The sequence below is a fragment of the Malania oleifera genome, chromosome 2, assembly GCF_029873635.1.
Source record: "Malania oleifera isolate guangnan ecotype guangnan chromosome 2, ASM2987363v1, whole genome shotgun sequence".
Lineage (NCBI taxonomy): Eukaryota > Viridiplantae > Streptophyta > Magnoliopsida > Santalales > Ximeniaceae > Malania > Malania oleifera.
In genome coordinates, this window is record NC_080418.1 from 12460355 (window position 1) to 12483619 (window position 23265).

At 40.6% G+C, this 23265-nt stretch overlaps 1 protein-coding gene across 1 annotated transcript; it reads right to left on the reverse strand.

Annotated features, from left to right (window-relative positions):
• Positions 1–202: 202 nt before the first annotated feature.
• Positions 203–10012, reverse strand: LOC131148052 (scarecrow-like protein 14). Its single transcript, XM_058097790.1, has 3 exons — positions 9973–10012; positions 9824–9931; positions 203–1680 (listed from the first exon to the last, which is right to left on the reverse strand). Exons 1-3 carry the CDS (start codon positions 10010–10012, stop codon positions 203–205), a joined length of 1626 nt encoding a protein of 541 aa, XP_057953773.1.
• Between the last annotated feature and the right edge of the window lie 13253 nt (positions 10013–23265).

The window sequence follows — 23265 nt, forward strand, 5'->3', positions numbered from 1 at the left end:
AAGTCAAGTTGGTATCCAAGATATCAAAAACTGATGAGTAGAAGAAAAGAGTTTCACGGAAGCATGTAACAAAAAAGGAATCATTGCAGGATCCATTAATTATACCATGGATGAAAATATGTGGATTTATCTCTTGAATTAATTTTATAACAGTATCCCTTGGAGAATTCACCATAACTGACTCATTAAGTAGATATTCAAGTCAGTATTGCGAATTAACAACAATCACATCATTTCTCCTAATTTTGATGTCTTCAATTTTGATAGTTTCCCATTTCTTTGCTATAGCATTATACTCAAATGGAACATTAAATTGCTCACAATATTTTGCCAAACGATGCCCAGTGTCCTCAACTAATTTTTTTGGCCGAAAACCAGACTGAGGGAACTCTATTCCTGTGATGCGAAGCTTAGGAGGCTTACTGAATCTAGTTGAGAGATCTTCAATAAATGCAGGCCATTGAAATCCATATAAAATACCAAAATCTATAATATGTAGTGTCCTTGTATTCTCAACTAAATTTAAAATGTTTTTGCTCGCAAAATCAAAGTTGATCCTCTTGAATGGACATGCCAACATAATGGTTTCGTAAGCTTTCAACGTATCAGAAAGATTAACTGATGGCTTCTTGGAAGACAACGCAGCATAAATTTGAGATCCACTTCCAATCATGCGTGCTTCAAGACCATTGGCAAAATAGTGGGCAATTCTTTGAGACGCACAGCCAAAAGGAGAAGAATGTTGCCTAATCTTCTTTAGCAGTTCATTTTCAGTTACGATATCGTTAATGGCGATAGCTCGTGCACAAAGAATAAGGAGTTTTCGCAAGTTCGCTACTTCTTTATTTTGCGTTTTCTTTGTTTGACTATTCTTGGCATTAAATATGCTTATTTCCCCTTTCTCCACCGATAACTTGTTTGCTCCATTTTGTGAAACTTCATTAGAAGTACGCATAACATGCTTCTCATGCTCGTCAAGACAGAGAAAAAGCATATCAAATGTCTCTGACAAGTCATCCTCTTCCGTATCACAAATTGTTAACTGCTTGCCACCCCTTCCTTCTTCCATATGATCACCATCCTTTCTACGAATATCTTTCTTTCCCCCTACACCATTAAATAGAAAATCCCTCTCATTCTTCTCAACCTCATTCTCTGGAGTGTCATCCATTGACATTGGAGGCAACTCATTGTTTTCGAAATCGATGATTGAAAGATTTTGACAAGGGAAGGATTTTTTAACTTCCTCTACACCACTTCTAAACTCTACTGTCATGGGCTCTCCAATAGAATGGTGAGAATTGCTGGAAAGAAGTATACTTACAGAAGAGTGTGTCACCCCATCAAAGCTCCCACCCAAGCGAGGCATTGTTGAAGTGGACAACAATACCTTGTCACACATAGTATTACAATTATTGCAATTGTAATTACAAGAAAATTTACCTGGGTAGCAAATTGTGTGTTGGTTCGGTGAAGGAGGATACTTTGTACCCAGAACTTCATACAATGATTCCTCGACATCTTGGAGAGCCGAAGAGTCGACGAACATACTTGCCTTCTGTTCTATGTCATCGCTCATAAGCATCTCCACTATGTCCTTAAAAACATAATTAGATGAGTCAGAGTCATCTTGAGAGTCTGTCTCCGTTGGTTCCACCGTTGAAGGTAGAACCAGATAACCTGGGTCTCGCTTCGGTTAAAAAGAAGGACAATCCTTAGAGTTGTGTAACGTCCCTCAATTTCTTAACATAAAATATCACATACTAAATAAAATGGTCAACCCGAACCCGTGGGTAGCGGGGACACCTGTCATACACAGCGGAAAACCTAGCAGCAGTACACATAAAATCTCAAACATCCAGTCATAAAATATAATACCAGAGCATTCTATACATCCTCACATACATCCAAATATCTCTAGGGTCAAACACAAAATAATTCTAACCCTAGTACAAAATCTTACCCTTCTCACAGGGTAATCTCACTAGCTCAACGGCGGTCTTGACCCGCCGGTCTCTCAGGGACTCCTGAAAAATGTAATAATATTGGGGGTGAGACACTTCTCAGTAAGGGAAAATAAACTAAATACAACTGTGTGGCAACATGAATATTTAATGCATTTATACGTATATAGTACATTTCATAATTCCATAAACATCATCATATCGTACTGGGTAAACATATATTTTCACATCTATTAATAATTCATATCATACATAAAATCATTTGTTATAACTGTAGTACTGAAAATAAACACAGGATGAATAGCTAGCTAGTGTCATGTATTACCCCCCATGACGGGTTGTGCAGCCCGAAGGCGGGACCCGACAATGGCTGGCCGACCACTGCCGAATCAAATATGTCTGTAAGTACGATGAGCCCGCCACACCCTGGTCCGGACTGCCAGGTGGACGTCCACACTCTACTGAAAGTCACATCGACTATCCATCTCCCATCCCCTCGTGGGACGGTAGCACTAATAAGGCCTCGTGCCAAAATGAACCCATAGCTACGGTACCGAGCTCCTGGTCTGAACTAAACTAACATCCTGGTTATGAAAACATATAATACATGATCATACATAACATCATTACGGCCTCGTGCCGAAAACATAGATACGGCCTCGCGCCGAAATCATACATATGGCCTCGCGCCAATAATATAAATACGGCCTCGTGCCGATAGCATAGATTCGGCCTTGTGCCGATAACATAAATACATGGCCTCGCGCCAACAACATAAATACGGCCTCGTGCTGATAACATAAATATATATACTGAAAATACATCATTAATCACAACATAACTCATATTTCCATAAATGCTTGGTTCGTAAAATCTTTCACATCATAATACATTTCACATAAAATAATATTCATGCCACACATATGCTGTTAAAAGTCATACTTCATATTCTAAAAACGTGAATTATTTACATCTCATACATACATATACATTTTAATCATCATAGCAGTATTTTTCCCAATCGTACATTTCATGCGTAATACACAATATAACATATGCTTTTCTGAAAATAAATTTACTCATAATCAATAATAATTTGTATGAAAAATTACTGTTTTAGTTTATTCCCTTACCTGGCTATCGAGAAATTCCTTAGGACCCAAATCCTATGCCCTTAGCGCCCGAAATTCAACTCCTGAAATTTACACTTTTCCCCAGATTAATTAATCTATTTCTCCAAAATAATACTCATCTAGCCTTCCTTAGGCTCCATATACCTCAAATTAATATTTAAACTATTATTTAATATCCCTACTTAATTTTTCCAAATTTTACCTGCGGGTCCCAAAATTACACCCGCGGCGCTCACCCGAGCCCTAAATTTCAGAAATCCTATTTCAGTTGCAGATGCTTAATATTTTAGCATTTCTAAATTAATGCTAATTAATTAAAAATAAGCCCCTTAATAATCGCCGCACCCCAAATTTGGAGTTTTGGCCCGACACCCCCACGAGAATTCCGTCCCACTAGACTTGTAGAGAATCATCCCTAGATTCTCGTGGTGGTGTCCGTTCGTCAATTGGGCTTATATTTTACAAGAAATTAAAGAAAAAGGGGGAAATGGCTTACCCCAGGGAATATGCCTACGCCGCTCCTATCACCGATCCGCTTCGGTAGAAATGACGGCAGCAGCGAATGGAGTCCAGTGGTATCTTCGGATTTTCGATCGGGCAAAAATCCGTCACGAAATTGAGGAGAGAGGGAGAGAGAATGAGAGGAGAGAGTGAGAGCTCAGAGAGTTACAGAGAAAGAAAAGAAAAGAAAAGAAAAGAACAGAATGGAGAAGAAGAAAGGTGGGGGGGGGGGGCGTGAATCATATTTGAGAAGTCACCTGAAGCTTCTTTGAAGCTTCAGGTGATTATAATAATAATAATAATATATTTAATTAATATTAATAATAATATAATTTTATTAATAAAATAAAAATAAATTTTAATTAATTATTTTTTTCTTTTTCTTTTAAAATCTGATTAATTAATTAATTAATTAATATTTTTTTTTTAATTTTTTAAATTTAATTTTTTTTTTAAATTTAATTTTTTTTTGGAAATCAATCCGCCAATCTTTTATATATCTTTTTGGGATTTTTACATTCTCCCCTCCTTATAAAAATTTCGTCCTCGAAATTTGTCATTCCTCTATTTCCCTTCCTTAGCGAAAACACTTCTTATTTTTATTAATTACCCTCACTTATGGCGGAGGAATACCGTGGTTACAATGAGGGCTCTGAGAGATTACAACTATTCAAAATTCTCTCAAAACCATTCACGTTTCAAAACTAAAACTCTATCTATCTCACGTTACACTATGCAAATAAAAAAAAACAACACTATTCCATTCACTTGACTGGCTCAGCTCTACATTCCACCGAATAAGTGCGGATATCTCTGGCGCATTTGATTCTCTAATTCCCAAGAAGCCTCCTCAATGGCATGGTTGCGCCACAAAACTTTTACCAGTGGAATCTTCTTCGTGCGTAGCTCCTGTTCCTTCCAGTCAAGAATCTGCACTGGCACTTCCTCATAAGTTAAAGTATCACCCAACTCCAGTGCTTCACATCTAATCACATGGGAGGGGTCTGGGAAGTATTTCCTCAGCATAGAAACGTGGAATACGTCATGGATCCTAGATAGGACCGGTGGTAATGCCAAACGATAGGCAACTGGACCCACTCTCTTAAGAATCTCGAATAGTCCAATATACCTAGGGCTCAGCTTACCCTTCCTCCCGAACCTCATAACACCCTTCAACGGTGCCACCTTCAGGAACACGTGATCTCCTGTGCCAAACTCCAATTCTCGCCGACGAGTATCAGCATAACTCTTCTGCCGGCTCTGCGCTGTCCTAATCCTATCTCTGATGAGTCTGGCTTTATCCTGAGTCTGCTGTATCAGCTCTGGCCCCAATACCTGTCTCTCTCCAACCTCATCCCAGTACAATGGAGATCGGCACCTCCTGCCATACAGTGCCTCATACGGTGCCATCCCAATGCTGGCCTGGTAGCTGTTGTTATACGCAAACTCAACTAGTGGCAAATATTGCATCCAACGACCTCCAAAATCCAGCACACATGCTCGCAGCATATCCTCCAAAATCTGTATCGTCCTCTCTGTCTGTCCATCTGTCTGAGGATGAAAAGCTGTGCTGAACGACAACTGAGAACCCATGGCCCCTTGCACACTCTTCCAAAAACGAGATGTAAACCGTGGGTCTCTATCTGAAACTATGGACACTGGGACGCCGTGGAGTCTAACTATCTCCTGGATGTATAACTCAGCCAATCTGTCCATGGAGTAGCTAACTCTGATCGGCAAAAAGTGGGCAGTCTTCATCAATCGATCCACCACTACCCAAATAGCGTCCTGTCCATGCAACGCTGGCGGTAATCCTGAGACGAAATCCATCGCTATATGCTCCCATTTCCACTCAGGAATGTGGAGTGGCTGCAACGATCTCGCCGGTCTCTGATGCTCAGCCTTCACTTGCTGGCACGTCAAACACTGACCCACAAACTGAGCTATCTCCCTTTTCATGTTGCTCCACCAGAAGGACTCTCGGAGATCCCTGTACATTTTAGTGCTACCCGGATGTACAGTATATAGGGATCGATGTGCTTCCTCCAGAATGACTTTCTTGATCTCAGGATCGGCAGGAACACATAACCTAGTATGGAATCTCAGGGCTCCATCATCTGAAATGCTAAACTCTGATTCCTGACCATCCTGTACCTTTCCCATAAGCTCTACTAGTTCTACATCATTCCTTTGAGCTGCTTTAATCCTCTCCTATAGAGTCGGCTACAAAACCAAGTCAGCAATGAACGCCTGGTGATCACCCTCTACCAGCTCCACACCGAGCCTCACTAGATCCATCTGAAAGAAGAAATAACTTAACTCAAAACCTCATTCTCTATACATATCACTCAGCTCATACGATATATTTTCCTAATTAACTCGTCACTTTTGATCTTAATTCAAGGTTCAATCCTGAAATCTAGATACCCAACCCGACGATAGTTTACAATGAATTTCCTGAAATCGTCACCCCAGGAAAATCATACAAACCACCACTGAAGTCTTGCATCTAGACTACAAAACCAAACCCCAAATCCTCTTATCCTATACTCTGGTATTATTACTGCTACACTCTAGAGTCTACAGAACCTAGTATCCTAGGCTCTGATACCAAATGTAACGTCCCTCAATTTCTTAACATAAAATATCACATACTAAATAAAATGGTCAACCCGAACCCGTGGGTAGCGGGGACACCTGTCATACACAGCGGAAAACCTAGCAGCAGTACACATAAAATCTCAAACATCCAGTCATAAAATATAATACCAGAGCATTCTATACATCCTCACATACATCCAAATATCTCTAGGGTCAAACACAAAATAATTCTAACCCTAGTACAAAATCTTACCCTTCTCACAGGGTAATCTCACTAGCTCAACGGCGGTCTTGACCCGCCGGTCTCTCAGGGACTCCTGAAAAATGTAATAATATTGGGGGTGAGACACTTCTCAGTAAGGGAAAATAAACTAAATACAACTGTGTGGCAACATGAATATTTAATGCATTTATACGTATATAGTACATTTCATAATTCCATAAACATCATCATATCGTACTGGGTAAACATATATTTTCACATCTATTAATAATTCATATCATACATAAAATCATTTGTTATAACTGTAGTACTGAAAATAAACACAGGATGAATAGCTAGCTAGTGTCATGTATTACCCCCCATGACGGGTTGTGCAGCCCGAAGGCGGGACCCGACAATGGCTGGCCGACCACTGCCGAATCAAATATGTCTGTAAGTACGATGAGCCCGCCACACCCTGGTCCGGACTGCCAGGTGGACGTCCACACTCTACTGAAAGTCACATCGACTATCCATCTCCCATCCCCTCGTGGGACGGTAGCACTAATAAGGCCTCGTGCCAAAATGAACCCATAGCTACGGTACCGAGCTCCTGGTCTGAACTAAACTAACATCCTGGTTATGAAAACATATAATACATGATCATACATAACATCATTACGGCCTCGTGCCGAAAACATAGATACGGCCTCGCGCCGAAATCATACATATGGCCTCGCGCCAATAATATAAATACGGCCTCGTGCCGATAGCATAGATTCGGCCTTGTGCCGATAACATAAATACATGGCCTCGCGCCAACAACATAAATACGGCCTCGTGCTGATAACATAAATATATATACTGAAAATACATCATTAATCACAACATAACTCATATTTCCATAAATGCTTGGTTCGTAAAATCTTTCACATCATAATACATTTCACATAAAATAATATTCATGCCACACATATGCTGTTAAAAGTCATACTTCATATTCTAAAAACGTGAATTATTTACATCTCATACATACATATACATTTTAATCATCATAGCAGTATTTTTCCCAATCGTACATTTCATGCGTAATACACAATATAACATATGCTTTTCTGAAAATAAATTTACTCATAATCAATAATAATTTGTATGAAAAATTACTGTTTTAGTTTATTCCCTTACCTGGCTATCGAGAAATTCCTTAGGACCCAAATCCTATGCCCTTAGCGCCCGAAATTCAACTCCTGAAATTTACACTTTTCCCCAGATTAATTAATCTATTTCTCCAAAATAATACTCATCTAGCCTTCCTTAGGCTCCATATACCTCAAATTAATATTTAAACTATTATTTAATATCCCTACTTAATTTTTCCAAATTTTACCTGCGGGTCCCAAAATTACACCCGCGGCGCTCACCCGAGCCCTAAATTTCAGAAATCCTATTTCAGTTGCAGATGCTTAATATTTTAGCATTTCTAAATTAATGCTAATTAATTAAAAATAAGCCCCTTAATAATCGCCGCACCCCAAATTTGGAGTTTTGGCCCGACACCCCCACGAGAATTCCGTCCCACTAGACTTGTAGAGAATCATCCCTAGATTCTCGTGGTGGTGTCCGTTCGTCAATTGGGCTTATATTTTACAAGAAATTAAAGAAAAAGGGGGAAATGGCTTACCCCAGGGAATATGCCTACGCCGCTCCTATCACCGATCCGCTTCGGTAGAAATGACGGCAGCAGCGAATGGAGTCCAGTGGTATCTTCGGATTTTCGATCGGGCAAAAATCCGTCACGAAATTGAGGAGAGAGGGAGAGAGAATGAGAGGAGAGAGTGAGAGCTCAGAGAGTTACAGAGAAAGAAAAGAAAAGAAAAGAAAAGAACAGAATGGAGAAGAAGAAAGGTGGGGGGGGGGCGTGAATCATATTTGAGAAGTCACCTGAAGCTTCTTTGAAGCTTCAGGTGATTATAATAATAATAATAATATATTTAATTAATATTAATAATAATATATTTTATTAATAAAATAAAAATAAATTTTAATTAATTATTTTTTTCTTTTTCTTTTAAAATCTGATTAATTAATTAATTAATTAATATTTTTTTTTTAATTTTTTAAATTTAATTTTTTTTTTAAATTTAATTTTTTTTTGGAAATCAATCCGCCAATCTTTTATATATCTTTTTGGGATTTTTACAAGTTGAGATCAGGAGATTTGTCTTTAGAATTAAATCCATCGATCCTGGCATGACCGGTGTCATTCTTTGTTCCCCTCTTTTTCTCCTTTCTTTCTTTTTTGGGAAGAATAATTGAGCAGCTCGTGCCGACTGTTTGCGCCGAGCTGTATTGTCCGAACTGTTCAGGCCGAGCTCCTTTGTCCGAGCTCTTTTAAGAAGGACTCGTGCTGAGGTGTGTTTGTCCGAGCTGTTTTGTGCAGAGCTGTTTTGTCCGAGCTGTTCGGGCCGAGCTCTTTTATCCGAGCTCTTTGAAGTAGGACTCGTGCCGAGCTGTTTCTGCTGAGTTGTTCGGGCCGAGCTCTTCGAGGAAGGATTCGTGCCGAGCTGTTCCTGCCGAGCTGTTCGGGCCGAGCTCTATTTGTCCGAGCTCTTTGAAGAAGGATTCGTGCCGAGCTGTTTTTGTCGAGCTGTTCGGGCCGAGCTCTTTTGTCCAAGCTCTTTGAAGCAGGACTAGTGGCGAGCTGTTTCTACCGAGCTGTTCGGGCCGGGCTCTATTTGTCCGAGCTCTTCGAAGAAGGATTCGTGTCAAGCTGTTCCTGTAGAGCTGTTCGGGCCGAGCTCTTCGTGGAAGGATTCGTGCCGAGCTGTTTCTGCCGAGCTGTTCAGGCCGAGCTCTTCGAGGAAGGATTCGTGCCAAGCTGTTCCTGCCGAGCTGTTCAGGCCGGGCTCTGTTTGTCCGAGCTCTTCGAAGAAGGATTCGTGCCGAGTTGTTTCTGCCGAGCTGTTCGGGCCGAGCTCTTTTGTCTGAGCTCTTTGAAGCAGGACTAGTGGCGAGCTGTTCCTGCCGAGCTGTCTGAGAATGGCGAGCTCTTTGAAAAGAGACTCGGGCCAAGGTGTTTCTTCTGAGCTTTTTGAATAATCAGACCGAGCTAACCAACCTACTCGGCTGTGTGGCACTACAACTAATGCTCGTTGCTTGGGCTTTCCGCGTGATGAGTCGTGCTCATCTGTTGGGTTGTTCTGGCCTTACGAGTCGTGCTCGTCAGTTCGGGCCATCCTCCTGATGAGTCGTTCTCATCTGTTGGTTGGTCAAGCCTCACGAGCCGTGCTCGTTATTTTGGGCCGTCTGCGTGATGAGTCGTGCTCATCTGTTGGGTTGCTCTGGCCTCACGAGTCATGCTCGTCTTTTTGGGCCTTCCGCGTGATGAGTCGTGCTCATCTGTTAGGTTTCTCTGGCCTCACGAGTCGTGCTCGTCATTTTGGGCCTTCCACCCGATGAGTCGTGCTTATCTGTTGGGTCATCCTTCGCGTCTATCTCACTTTCCTGAGGCATCGTTGCACGCTTCTGTCCTGCAAGAGATACAAAAAAGCAGGTTTTAAATGCGTTCTACCTCGGAAAGTGGGTTGGAGGAAAGCATTATTGATGGCCATCCGTCCAACATTGTGTCCGAGGCAACTTGGTGTTTCCAAGGTGGTGTTTGTCCTCGGGAAGCCTCGTCTGTGCACTTGTCAGAGATTTTCTATGTCCTTTGCCTCCCTCGAGACGCAATCCTTCTCGTAAATGAAAATTCTTAAGATTCCTGCCAAAGGGATTCGTGCCCTCCTTTTTATATAAAGGCCAGTGGACTCCTTCATTCCACACTCGTCTTCATTCCAAGAGAACTGCTTCCTTCTCTACTCTCCTCCATTCCACAAGTCCCTTATTTGGTGCTAGGTATGCTTTCCCTCTCTATAGCATTTTTGTCTTGTTGTTCTTCATGTTCCTCATTGTTCTTGCGCTAGTTTTGTATGTTTGATCTTGTCTTGTAAGATTGCCTAGTTGTTTGTGTGAAATTTTACTGTCTTGATCTGTCTTGGCCTCCTTTCTTCTTGATCTTTGCTGTTGCTTGCTCGTTTGACCCTTAGGTTTAAGTAGTGTTTCCTTCAGGCTTGTTTTTTCCTATGGAGACCTCCTCACAGCCATTAAGAGTACCTACAACAGTTCGGAGCGCTCGTTGTCAGCTCACCTCTTCCGACCTGCAAAATGTTCGTTATTTTTTTGCCGTACCATCCAATGTCACTGTTAGGTTACTAACTGCTTCCGAATCAGCCCTTGACCAAAAATCCGAGGAGCTCTGCCTGTATACCGATTATCTAGATTTGGCTCTTAGGCTCCCTTTTCCCTCCTTTGTTTTTAACGTATTGCGTTTTTATCGCATAGCACCATCTCAACTTGTTCCGAACTCTTATCTTTCGCTCACCTGTTTTGCTATGCTTCTGCTCCACTTGGGCCATCAGCCTACCGTCCCCTTCTTCAGAAGTTGTTTCCAAATGCAATCTCACTCTACGGAGAAAGAGCTATATTATTTCAACTCTCTACCAAGTTATAAGCTCTTCTCACCAGGCAGTTCTTCCATCCATAACTGGAAGACCCGTTACTTCTTTGCGTCGGGAGAGCTGGATTACACAGGCTCCTTTGTCTGGTCTTCTCCTTTTGATGGTAACGTGGTTATCTTTTTCTACCCTCTTTTGCAGGGCTTACATGTAGGTGATCCGTCTAACTCATCTTTTCTCCTTTCATCCCTTTTTCCTTTGTAGTTCGGGTGCGCCATCTCCTCCCCAGAATTTCCCCCGAAGAGCAGGCCATCCTTAAAGAACTTCGTGCCCTCGGTGAACAGGGGATTATCCCTCATGAGGAGCTGCTCCAGGAGCGTGTCCTCGTGCAGTGGGGGATCAGCCCCGTTTCCTCAAGTCATTCTCCCCCCTTATTATGTATATGTGTGTATGTTTGGTTGTCGTCTTTACTGTTGGTGTTCTTACTCCTTGTCTCTTTTATCCTTGCTGTCGCGACGTCCCCGGGAGCGCGTGTGCCCCTGGCGGCGAAATTAAAATCAATTTAATGTTTCATGGAAAAACATGGTGTAGGAGTCGCCACTAACCTTTAGTGCGGTTAGAACACGTGATTACTACCCCGTTAGGGGTAGAATCGGTCTACATTACCAGAGTTGGGGTCGGGAGTTCGGTTACGCGAGGGGAAGGTACGAGCACCCCCTACGCGCCCGTTCTTACGAACGGTACCTAATTAATTTGAAATTATCCCTAAGTTAATCTAATAATTCTTCAAATTACTCCTATTTTATGAATTTATAAATACATGTGAAAAATAAATAAATAAATAAAGATAACATATATATATATATAATCCCTCAGAGCTTAGGGTACGTGAAGCCCGAAGGCTTATACCCCTTGCAATTAGATCATAGGGATAAAATTAAGAAAATACACTCCCAACATTTTGAAATTATATATATAAAATTTTTATAGGAAAATACTAGTGTGGGAGGTTTTAATATATATTAATAAGATAATAACCTAAGAAATTAAATTACCCTAATATGTGTGATAATAATAGAGATATAATAATAAATTGCTATAATACCTAATGGCATATCCTAATAATAAACCCACCTAATAGATAGTAGTGATATACACACAAAAATAGGAATGATAATATAATACTAAACTTATAACAATAACGATAACAATAATAACAATAATAATAATACTAATAACAGTAATACTAATAATGACATACTACACGTAATAATAATAATAATAATACACAAGCATATAGTAAGATATCAACATTCTATAAATATAATGATACTCACTTATAAGTAATCAAAACCTCAATATATGCACATAGGGAAACAATTAATTCCTAAGATAAATAACGGTATATACAATAGTCATTATGGAGACAATTAATCCCTAGAATAAATATAGGATGTATACTATAATAGTTATGGAAACAATCGAAGTCTTACCATTAATATACAATGACAATGTGGAAACAAATTAAATCCTAGAAATTATGTACTTTTATAAACATGTAAGGGAAAGAAATTAATTATGGAAACAATTCAAGCTATGAATCTAATAGGAAATATATACAAACTCTAGAGAAATCAATAAGCCACAAGAGTGGAACCCTAGAAATAAATATGGAAATAAATTTAATTTTTATGAAGGAGTGTTCAATAATATGAAAATACTAGAAATTGATATGCAATGATGTGGACGAAAATTAATGTGCAATAATAAGACTAATAATAACAAGCAAGTAACTCAAACCCTAAAGCAATACTTAAACCTAAAATTATCAACCTTCTAAAAACGTGAAAACTACCAAAATCCTAAACAAACCTACACATAAAATATGAAATGATTTAAGTAATAAACAATCGTAACCAAAACCGTGAACGAATTTAAATAACGCAAATAAACTACAAGAAAAATTAAACTGTATTAACATGATAAACCTAACCTTTAAAAACATAAATACTAACATATAAAACAAAATGTAAAATAACACTAAACAATATGAATTTAAATAAGACAACATAGATTAAAAATACATACTAAATAATACAAAATCACCTACCGGCAATAACTTAGAATTCTCACCCCTGAACTACAGCCACAATATAACAACAATAATGTGAATACACAATATTACATAATAATGCAACAATGATATTATGTAAATATACATGTACATGAGCTTAACATTTAATAATAAAACATATATTTATATTTATATATACTTGCGCAAAAATAAACCAATACTCCGATATTTCCCCATAAGCTAAAATAACCTTGGATATTATCATTTAAACAAATGTTACAACATCAGAAATACTACAATGCGTATTACAACACAAAAATAACAACAAGGAAAATATTGCATGGATATTAAACATTAAAACACATATTACAACAATAAAATCCAATAATAATAATATTATTTAATATATACAATAAATTTAGACATAAATAAAAACTCCCTAAATATACTACATGCGAAAGCACATGGATAATAAATACACAATAAACCTACAAAAATTAATACCATAAGTCAATAACACACATGTATGGGATGATAAAATATATATACCTAATAAATAAAGGAAACACGTACAATATAATATTACATATCAATATAACATAATGCAAATAGCAAACCAAGCCACTGCATGTATACAAAATAATAGCCTCGAATCATGATAACAAACAATAATAAATCTAAATATATATAATAACTTAAACATGAATATAAAATACATTAAAACTCCTCTCTAATTATCTAGCAAGTATATTAACAATATAAATAAATGAATAGATAAAAAACTTAACAAAGTAATAATAAACAACAATACTTACAGAAAAATAAAATAACATAAAACCTAAACCTTATATAATGAAAATAAAACAAAACGGTCTATATATATAAATATATATCTTTGTGTGTGCGTGTGTATAGGGTTAGCATGCAGAGGCGCTCACCAGGAAGCCTCCCGCGAGCCGTGCATGCATGTGAGCCTAGGGAACTCACCAGAGGGGGGGGGGTATGGTGGGAGACGCTGAACGACGACTGGGTTCGTCTGGCACGATGGTGATGGCAGAGCTGCTGGGGGGTGGTCGGTTGCAGTGGGGCAGCAGTGGAGCTGCGAAGCTACTGCTGGTACTCGGTGGTCGCCGGAGAGAGTCGTCGGGTTGCCGCTGGAGTTGCAAGGATGACCAAAGGATGGCTGGATGTGCTGGCTGTCAGTGGTGACAGGGAACTGGTAAGGGTTGGAGGCTAAAGATGGCTGTGGGGAGTGACTTGATCTGCTGGCTGTTGGTTGTGCAGAGGGTGGCGAGCGAAGGAGACTGAGACGGAGAGGGTAAGCAGGAGATGCTTGTGGGTGGCTGAGAGGAGCAGGGAGAGAGCGATGGTGATGGCCGGGTGTGTGAAAGAGAGCCAGCAGAAGAAGCAGGACTGAATTTTTCTTTTTCTGTTCTGCGCAGCCCCAGCCGTCTCTGTGCAGCGCCGGATCCCCCTTCTTATAAAATTTTTTTGAAAAAAAAACCCTAGCAATATTTCCTTTTTCAACTTTTGGTATTTTCTCTTTTTTGGAAATAAGATATACTACCACTATGGTTATAAGGAAACAAAAATAATAATAATAATAAGGTAATAATAATAATAAATAAAAATAATAATAATAATAAATAAAATAATAGTAATAATAGTAATAAAAAACCTTAATGATAATAAAAATTAAAAATAATAATAATAAATAATAATAGAAGTAAAAATAAGTAATAATAATAATACTAATGAAAAATAATAATAATAATAATAATAATAAGAATAATATAAAGAAAATAATAATAACAATAATAATAATAATAAGATTAGCGAAAAATAATAATAGTAATAATAACAAATAAAATAATAGTAATAATAGTAATAAAAAACACTGATAATAATGATAATAAAAATAATAATGAAAATAATAAATAATAATAATAATAGAAGTAAAAATAAGTAATAATAATAATACTAATGAAAAATAATAATAATAATAATAATAATAATAATAATAATAATAATAATAATAATATAAAGAAAATAATAATAACAATAATAATAATAATAATAAGATTAGTGAAAAATAATAATAATAATACATACATTGGGCCTGGGTAAAAATGGGGTGTCTACACTTGCAGACATGGACTTCAACAGGTATGAATCTCTCATGGGAGAGGCTAGAAAGCAAAGGGTTAGCAGGAGCAGGAAGAAGAGAAGGGAGGTTGAAGGAGAATCCTCTCACAGGGATGCACCCGCAGTAGGGGATTCCGGTGCCCTTACTGATGAGGTCCATGCTGCTCCTCCTACGAACTCTCAGGCTCAAGTTGAAGCCATCTTCCACGAGCCGACCCGTTCTGCCTCTGCTCTCCTTCGGGCTGTGCATACTGAGGATTTTGTGCAGGCCCAGTGTACCCTTCCTGACGCCCTCTCGGCGAAAATCTGCCATACTTCGTACCAGGTGCCTATTCAAAGTGGGCTTTATACTTTTGGACTTATGCATAGCCTTACTAACTTCCTTACTTGGTATTTTCTGCAGCTGGCGACGATGGCTCTAGCCCAGGAGGAGAAGGTCACGGAGATGTACCTCCAGACCCTCGATGCCCGGGAAAAATATGTCCTTGCTCAGAACAAACTGCACGAGGCCGAGGCCCGCAAGCAGGCTCTGCAGGTAGAGATCGATCACCTTCGTAGGGAGGAACTTCCTTCCAGAGAGGCTACTGCTGCTGCTTCTGCTTCTCGAACTGCGGTGAAGAAGTACAAAGAGTCGAACCAATTCATTATCGACACCTCCAAAGCTTATCGAATTGGTTTCAGAAGGTGCCGGGATCAAGTAAGGACTAAACATCTTGAGATTCCTCTTGACGGTGTAAGCTCTCATGGTTATGGCGACGAAAGTCCCGAGTCTGCAGAGGACCTAGAGGAGGATGAAGAAGGGGAGGAGGTGGAAGTTGGAAAGGGGAGTAAAGCAAACTAGCATGTAGGAACCGAACATGTATTTTGAAATTTTCAACCTTTATTATTGTAATGCAACTTTTTGTAAAAGACACTTTTATTACAGCGCTACAAAAAGTGGTTCTTAAGAATAATATTTCTTTAACATTTTGGAATTCCACGTGTTCTTGATTTCTTTCCCCCCTATCTCTTCCAACTTGTAGGTCCCGGGTTTTATCTCAGTGGTGACCTTGTATGGGCGCTCCCAGTTAGGCTTTAGCTTGTGCGACCCTAGCTCGGACGGGTTGTTTCGCCTCTTCCTCAGGACTAAGTCTCCTGGCTGAAAATTTCGTACTTTCACGCGGTGGTTGTAGTACTTTGCTACCCTCTGTTGGTACGCGGCAACTTTTACACTCGCCTGATCCTGTCTCTCTTCCAGTAGGTCTATTTCTGATCTGAGTTCCTCGCTATTGGTCTGCTCATTAAAGAATTGCCTTCGCCAAGAGGGTATCCCCACCTCTGCTGGGATGACTGCTTCTGCGCCGAAGACAAGCATGAACGGGGTTTCCCCTGTTGCTGCTCTCTTGGTGGTGTGGTACGCCCACATAAGGGAAGGGAGTTCCTCTATCCATCTACCTTGCATGGATTCAAGTCGCGTCCTCAGTCCATGCAGAATCGTCTGATTCATGTTCTCTACTTGTCCATTGCTTTGGGGGTGCGCCATCGACGCGAAGAGAAGCTTAATAGATAGATCCGAACAAAACTTTTTGAAGCGGTCGTTGTCGAACTACTTCCCGTGATCTGTAACTATCGCTGAGGGAATGCCATAGCAGCAAACCAATGAGGTCTACACGAAGCGTGTAATATTCCGCTCTGTTATGGTGGCTAGGGGTTCGACCTCTACCCACTTAGTGAAATATTCTATTGCTACCAACAAGAATTTTTTCTGGCCAGTCGTCTGTGGAAGAGGTCCGAGGATATCTATCCCCCACTGAGCAAAAGGGCAGGGACTGGTTATAGGGGAGAGTAGACTAGAGGGTGCGTGTGGTACCACTGCGCACCATTGACATCTGTCACATTTTTTGACGAGCTCCACCACGTCCTTCTTCATTGTGGGCCAGAAAAATCCCTATCGCATAGCTTTGTGAGCTAGAGCCCTACTGGCAAGGTGGTTTCCGCATACTCCTTCGTGGATTTCCCATAGTATGTATTCCCCTTCGTCTTTGCTTAAACATCAAAGGTAGGGCAATGTCAGTGAGCGCCTGTAAAGCTCCCGACCCATCAACGTATATCTTGCTGCTTTCCTCCTCACCTTTTGAGCCTCATTATTATCTTCTGGTAAGGATCCGTCCTGGAGGTATAGGGATAAGGACGCTCTCCAATTGTCCTTGTTGAATTCGGACGCCACTGAGTTAATTCTGTCCTCCTCGTACGAGGGCTTCCCTATGCATTCAAGATAGATAGCGTCTTTCCATTCCGAACCGGTTGCTGAGGCTAACTTTGCGAGTGCGTCCGCCTTTTTATTATTTGCTCTGGGTATGTGTTCTATGTCAAACTGGGCGAATGCCTCTATGTACTCTCTTGCCTTGGAGAGATATTTTTTCATTCTTGGATCCCTAGCCTCGAATTCTCCTTTAAGTTGCTCTACCACTAGCTGGGAATCACTCAGTACTTTGATCTGTGCCACCCCTAATGCTTCCGCCAGGTGTAGGCCGGCTAACAGGGCTTCGTACTCCGCCTCGTTGTTGGTTGCTATGAACTCCAGTTTTAGGGCGAAGAGAGTTTCATTGCCCTCTAGGTCAGAAAGGATGAATCCGGCTCCCCCCCAGCAGCATTGGAGGACCCATCAATGTGCAATGTCCACTCCTCCGACTTGGTGGATGACTCGGGGAGCCTTTTTGCTGTAAAATCCGTGAGTACCTGAGCCTTGACTGCGGGCCTCAGTTGATACTGTAGGTCGAATTCACTTATTTCTATCAACCACCTCGTCATCCTTCCCGAACTCTCCGATCGCTGTAGAATTTGTCTCATGGGCAGGTTTGTTAATACGACAACCCTATGGGCTTGAAAATAGGGTCTTAATTTCCGCGCTGCACAGATGATGAAGAAGGCGGCTTTTTCCACCATACCATAGTTCTTCTCGGCGCCACTTAACACCTTACTTGTGTAATATATAGGCTGATGCTTCCTACCCTCTTCCCGGACCAAGACCGAGCTGACGGCATTCTCTGTGGAAGCTATATATAGATAGAGGTCTTCCCCATTTTTTGCTTTTGTCAAGAGAGGAGGGGATCCGAGGTATTGCTTAAGCTGCTCGAAGGCTTCATCCTGCTCTTTCCCCCATTTGAATCCTCCCTTCTTCCGTAGTGCTCTAAAGAAAGGTAAGCCTTTGTCCCCTGAGCAAGAGATAAACCTGCTAAGGGAGGCTATCCTCCCGGTCAGAACTTGGATTTCCTTTTTTGTCCTTGGAGCCTCCATCTCAAGCAGTGCTCGTATTTTATCCGGATTTGCTTATATACCTCTATGAGTCACCATAAAGCCCAGGAATTTACCTGCAGAAACGCCGAACATGCACTTTGAGGGATTCAACCTCATGTGGTACCGGCGGAGGAGCTCGAACGTTTCCCTCAGATCTTTACAATGTTGCCCTACTTCCATGTTCTTCACCAACATATCATCCACGTATGCTTCCATTGTTTTTCCGAGCTGTTCCTTAAAAATATTGTTTACTAACCTCTGATATGTGGCCCCCGCATTTTTTAAGCCGAAGGGCATCACCTGATAACAATATAGACCCCTGTCGGTGACAAAAGAAGTTTTTTCTTCATCAGCTGGATTCATAAGGATTTGGTTGTACCCTGAGTAAGCATCGATGAAGCTGAGGAGCTCATGCCCCGAGGTCGAATCCACTAGCTGATCAATTCGAGGGAGAGGAAAGCTGTCCTTTGGGCACGCTTTATTCAAGTCCGTGAAGTCTATGCAGGTGCGCCATTTTCCATTGGGCTTCCTGACTAAGACCACATTGCTCAGCCACTCTAGGTAGTCCACTTCTCGGATAAAGTTGGCCTGCAACAGTTTCGTCACCTCTTCGTCAATTATTTTGATCCGCTTCATCGCGAAGCTCCTTTTTTTCTGTTTCACAGGTCGGTGGTTGGGGTTGACCTGCAACCGGTGCTCTATCACAGCAGGGTCGATGCCGGGCATGCCTGCTGTCGACCATGCGAACAAATCAGAGAATTCATCCAAAAGTTCGGTCAACTCCACTTTTAAGGTGTCGGGCAAGTGATTCCTGATCTGTATACTTCTCTCCTGGTGGCCTCGCGGTGGTATGTGGTTGATATCTCTATGTAATGTACTGATCTGGGGATACTCTCCTCTGACTTCTAGGTCTTCTACCGTTAGAGCTTCTTTAGCCTCCATCTTCCCTTTCAAGGCCATTACATAGCAACGTCGGGCAGCGGTCTGATCTCCTTTGGCATATCCTATCCCTTGTGGTGTAGGGAATTTAACTTTGAGGTGGTAAGTTGATGTTACCGCCCGAACTGCGTTAAGGAAAGGGCGACCCAAGATGACATTGTACCCCGAAGGTCGGTCAACCACCAGGAACTCTGTCAATGTTGTTACCTGCTGCGGGGTCGTCCCTATTGTTGCTGGTAACGTGATTGTTCCCAAGGGGTGAACAGTGTCTCCCCCAAATCCTACCAAGGGGGTCGAGACGGGCTTCAATTGTTCCTTGCCTATCTTCATCCCTACCAAGACCGACCAGAACATGATGTTGGCCAAGCTCCCATTGTCTATCAGTATACGTCTAACCATGTAATTGGCTATGAGTAGGGAGAGCACCAGTGCGTCATCATGCGGTTGCTGCACTCCCTCTTCATCTCCACTGTCAAAGGTTATGGCGTCACCTTTCTTGTTTCGTTTGCTGCTGGTTTCCCCTTTTTACATCGTCAGCACCTGTTTAGCATATCTTTTGCGTGCACTCCAGCTATCTCCTCCACTGGCGGATCCTCCAAAGATCACTGCAATTTCACCAATAGCTTGCTCTTCCTTCTCTTTTGCGCCATGCCTCCTCTGCTTGAATGGTTCCCTTTGTGGATTTTCTTTCTTGACAAACCTTGACAGATGTCCCCTTCTTATTAGGACTTCAATTTCTTTCTTCAGCTGAATGCATTCTTCTGTGTCGTGGCCGTGATCCCTATGGAATGCGCAAAACTTGGACATGTTCCGCTTATGTAGAGGCGTTCGCATAGGTTTAGGCCATGAGACGTAGTCCTTCTTTTTTATGTGCATCAGCAACTCTGAGCGCTGTACATTTAGAGGTGTGTAGGTGGAGAACTTGTTGTGCTGTCCTCTACTCTTTTGACCTGTTTGCAGCACACTAGTTTCGTGCCTTTTTATAGATCTATACGTGTCTCCAGATTCTCTGCCGTTGTTTCTCCTCTTCCACTCTAGACGATTTCCTCTCGTGTCCATCATCTCCTCCAGGTTTATGTATTTCTCTGCTCGGATCATTAACTCCCCCATGTCCACCGGCGATTTTCTCCCTAGGGAGTATAAGAAACTTCCAGGTTGGAGGGCCGTTGTCAGGGCGGCCGCTACCCCCATGTCTAAGTTGCGGATTTCTAGGGTCACTGTGTTGAACTGGTGCATGAAGTTCTTTAAAGTCTCCCGGTCCCCTTGCACCATATTCATTGGATGGCCTGTTGTTTTGGCAACTCTTCGGCTACTAAGGAAGTGGCCGATGAACATTTGCTCCATCCCGTGGAAGGAACCAACAAATCCTGGTCGAAGTGTTCGATACCAGTCTCTGGCGGTACTCTTAAGGGTGGTAGCAAATGCTCGGCACATGATGGCCTCAGGAGCCCCTTGCAGCTGCATTAACATTTTGAAATTTTCCAAGTGATCAATGGGGTCAGACAAACCTTCGTATCTCTCAAAGGTGGGCATCTTGAATCTACTAGGCAATAGAGCTTCCATGATCTCTTTGCTGAACGGAGACTCCGCGGACTTTAGGGATGTTTCACCATAGTAGGGCCTGGTTCTGCCTTCTTTCATCATCTTCTCTATGTAATCTATCTTCTTTATTCTTTCTTCGAGCTCGGTGGATCTTTGTTGGTTGACATCCACGCTATTTGCATCTTCTACCTTCTTATTGGGGTGAGTTTTCTCTTCTTTCTCCATTAGTTCGTCAGCTTGTTTGTCTGCGTTGGGTTTCTCTTGCGGTCGGGGAAGGACGTGCCCTTCTTGACTCTTCTGTTGTAAAAGTTGGTTGAGCATGTCCTTCATTTCCTTCTGGAAGGCAAGGAACTCCTTCCTATTGACACCAGATGAGTCGGAGGTCCATTGGATGGATTGGGATGGTTCTTTGGTATCAGGGAAGGAGGTAGAATTGCGCGAGGTTGGCATTGCTTGAATGTTTGAAAGTCGAGAGCAAGATAATATCGCCTCCTAAAAGTAACTTCCCACAGATAGCACCAACTGTTGCGGGGTAAAAAAATAGTTGGGATGCTCCTTCGACTCTCGTTGACCTGAAAGAAGAAAAGAACAAAGGCTTGGAGGACCCGGGGTGTACTCCGGGGAATCACTCTGATGCCTAAGTAAGAGGAAGGCTTTTAGGAAGGCTAAATGCAACAGTAGAATAGTATTATGTCACTTACCTTTGCTTGTACTCCCAATCCCTTCTTATAGAGGCTTGAGTTGACCTCTAGTTGGCTCGGATTTATTGCGTGGGGGCGCGAATCGCTCTCCGGCCATAAGTGCGTGCGCCTATTACTCGGTTTTTAAGGGCGTCGGCGTGAATCTCTCCTCCTCTTTATTAGGTCGGAGCTAATCACTCGTCAGAAAGTCAGACCTGGAGAAAGTATGAGACAGGTGTTGACCTGCCCTTATTAGCGTGATTTATTATGGGCATATCAATTGAGGTTGCCAATAATGACTAAAATTGTTAATGGGTGAAAATGCCCTTGTACTATATCCTTAGTTGCAAACTTCGCTCAAAACTCATAACAGTGATGTGTAAATCTCATAAACTATTATAAAAATAATTCATTTTCTATTTCAACCAATCTCAAATAGGAGAAATGCTTAGTGTCTTAGGCCTTTGCTTAGCTAGGATTGGGGACTAGATGTGAGAACTGAGATTCCAAAAGTGTATTTCAGTAGTTAGAAAGTTGCATAGATATATAAATTAGTTGACAAATATTTTTTATTTTAAATTTCAAAAATCTATTGCCATTAATTGTGGAGACTTGTTGCCACTATATTTTACTTTTATAATCATCTTTTATTTTATTTTTGGGCACTATTACACATATTCCAAAAGAACCCTTTTGAATAAGGTGCTTTATTCAAAACGGTTATTTTGGGCTCTTTTCTTTCTTCCTTCATTTTTTTTTTAAAAATTTCATTCATTTCTTTCTTTCCTTTTTCTTTATTTTATTCTTCGTAAAATAGGGTGGGACATTTTTCTTCAAGAATTAATAGATTTTCTTACTTGTCATACCCATAAGAAAACTTATAAACATTGCTCAATTGAAAAAATTAAGCCTACGATTAAAATTTGGAAATTCGTATTAAAGGTTTTCAATTAGAATTATAGATGAGTGCCGCCCTCCTTTAGTTAAAAAATATATATATATAATTATAGATGGTGTGGAAAGTCTTATGATTTAGGAAATAAACCACTACAAAAAAACAGGTTTTTAGTGACGAAAGTATTAGTGACGGTTTTAAAATTGTCACTAATAGTGTTGTATTAGTCATGATTTTTCAGAACTGTCACTAATAGTGTAAGTATTAGTGACGGTTTTAGTAGCTGTCACTAATACAAAACTATTAGTGATGGTTTAGAACAGTCACTAATACTTTTCGTCACTAAAAACTGCGCGACAAACAATTTTCGTGCAAAAATTTTTCTGAAAAAATATTAGCGACAATTTTATGGTATTAGTGACAGATTAAATTCGTCACTAAAAGTCACTTATTAGTGACGATTAACGAACCGTCACTACTAATAGTTATGAATATATTAAAAAAATTTAGTTCATGGTATTAGTGACGGATTGGGATATCCGTCACTAATAATGTGTATTAGTGACTGTTTTGAAACCGTTATTATTAGTGTTTTTATTTAGAAAAATACAAAAAAATTAAGTAAAGGGTATTAGTGATGGATTGGACGATTCGTCACTAATAAGAGGATATTAGTGACGGTTTTGAAACCATCACTACTAGTTTTTTATTTAAAAAATATAAAATAAATTTGGTTAAGGTTATTATTGACGGTTTGGGAGAACCATCACTACTAATAGGGCATTAGTGACGGATTTCACAACCGTCACTACTAAAAAAA

Coding starts and splice junctions, on each gene's coding strand:
- LOC131148052 (XM_058097790.1), bottom strand. CDS start 10,012: ATGGCCATCAATAATGCTTTCCTCCAACCCACTTTCCGAG. Junction 9,932..9,972: donor CCTCCAACCCACTTTCCGAG/GTAGAACGCATT, acceptor TATCTCTTGCAG/GACAGAAGCGTGCAACGATG. Junction 1,681..9,823: donor CAAAATGACGAGCACGACTC/GTGAGGCCAGAG, acceptor AGCGAGACCCAG/GTTATCTGGTTCTACCTTCA.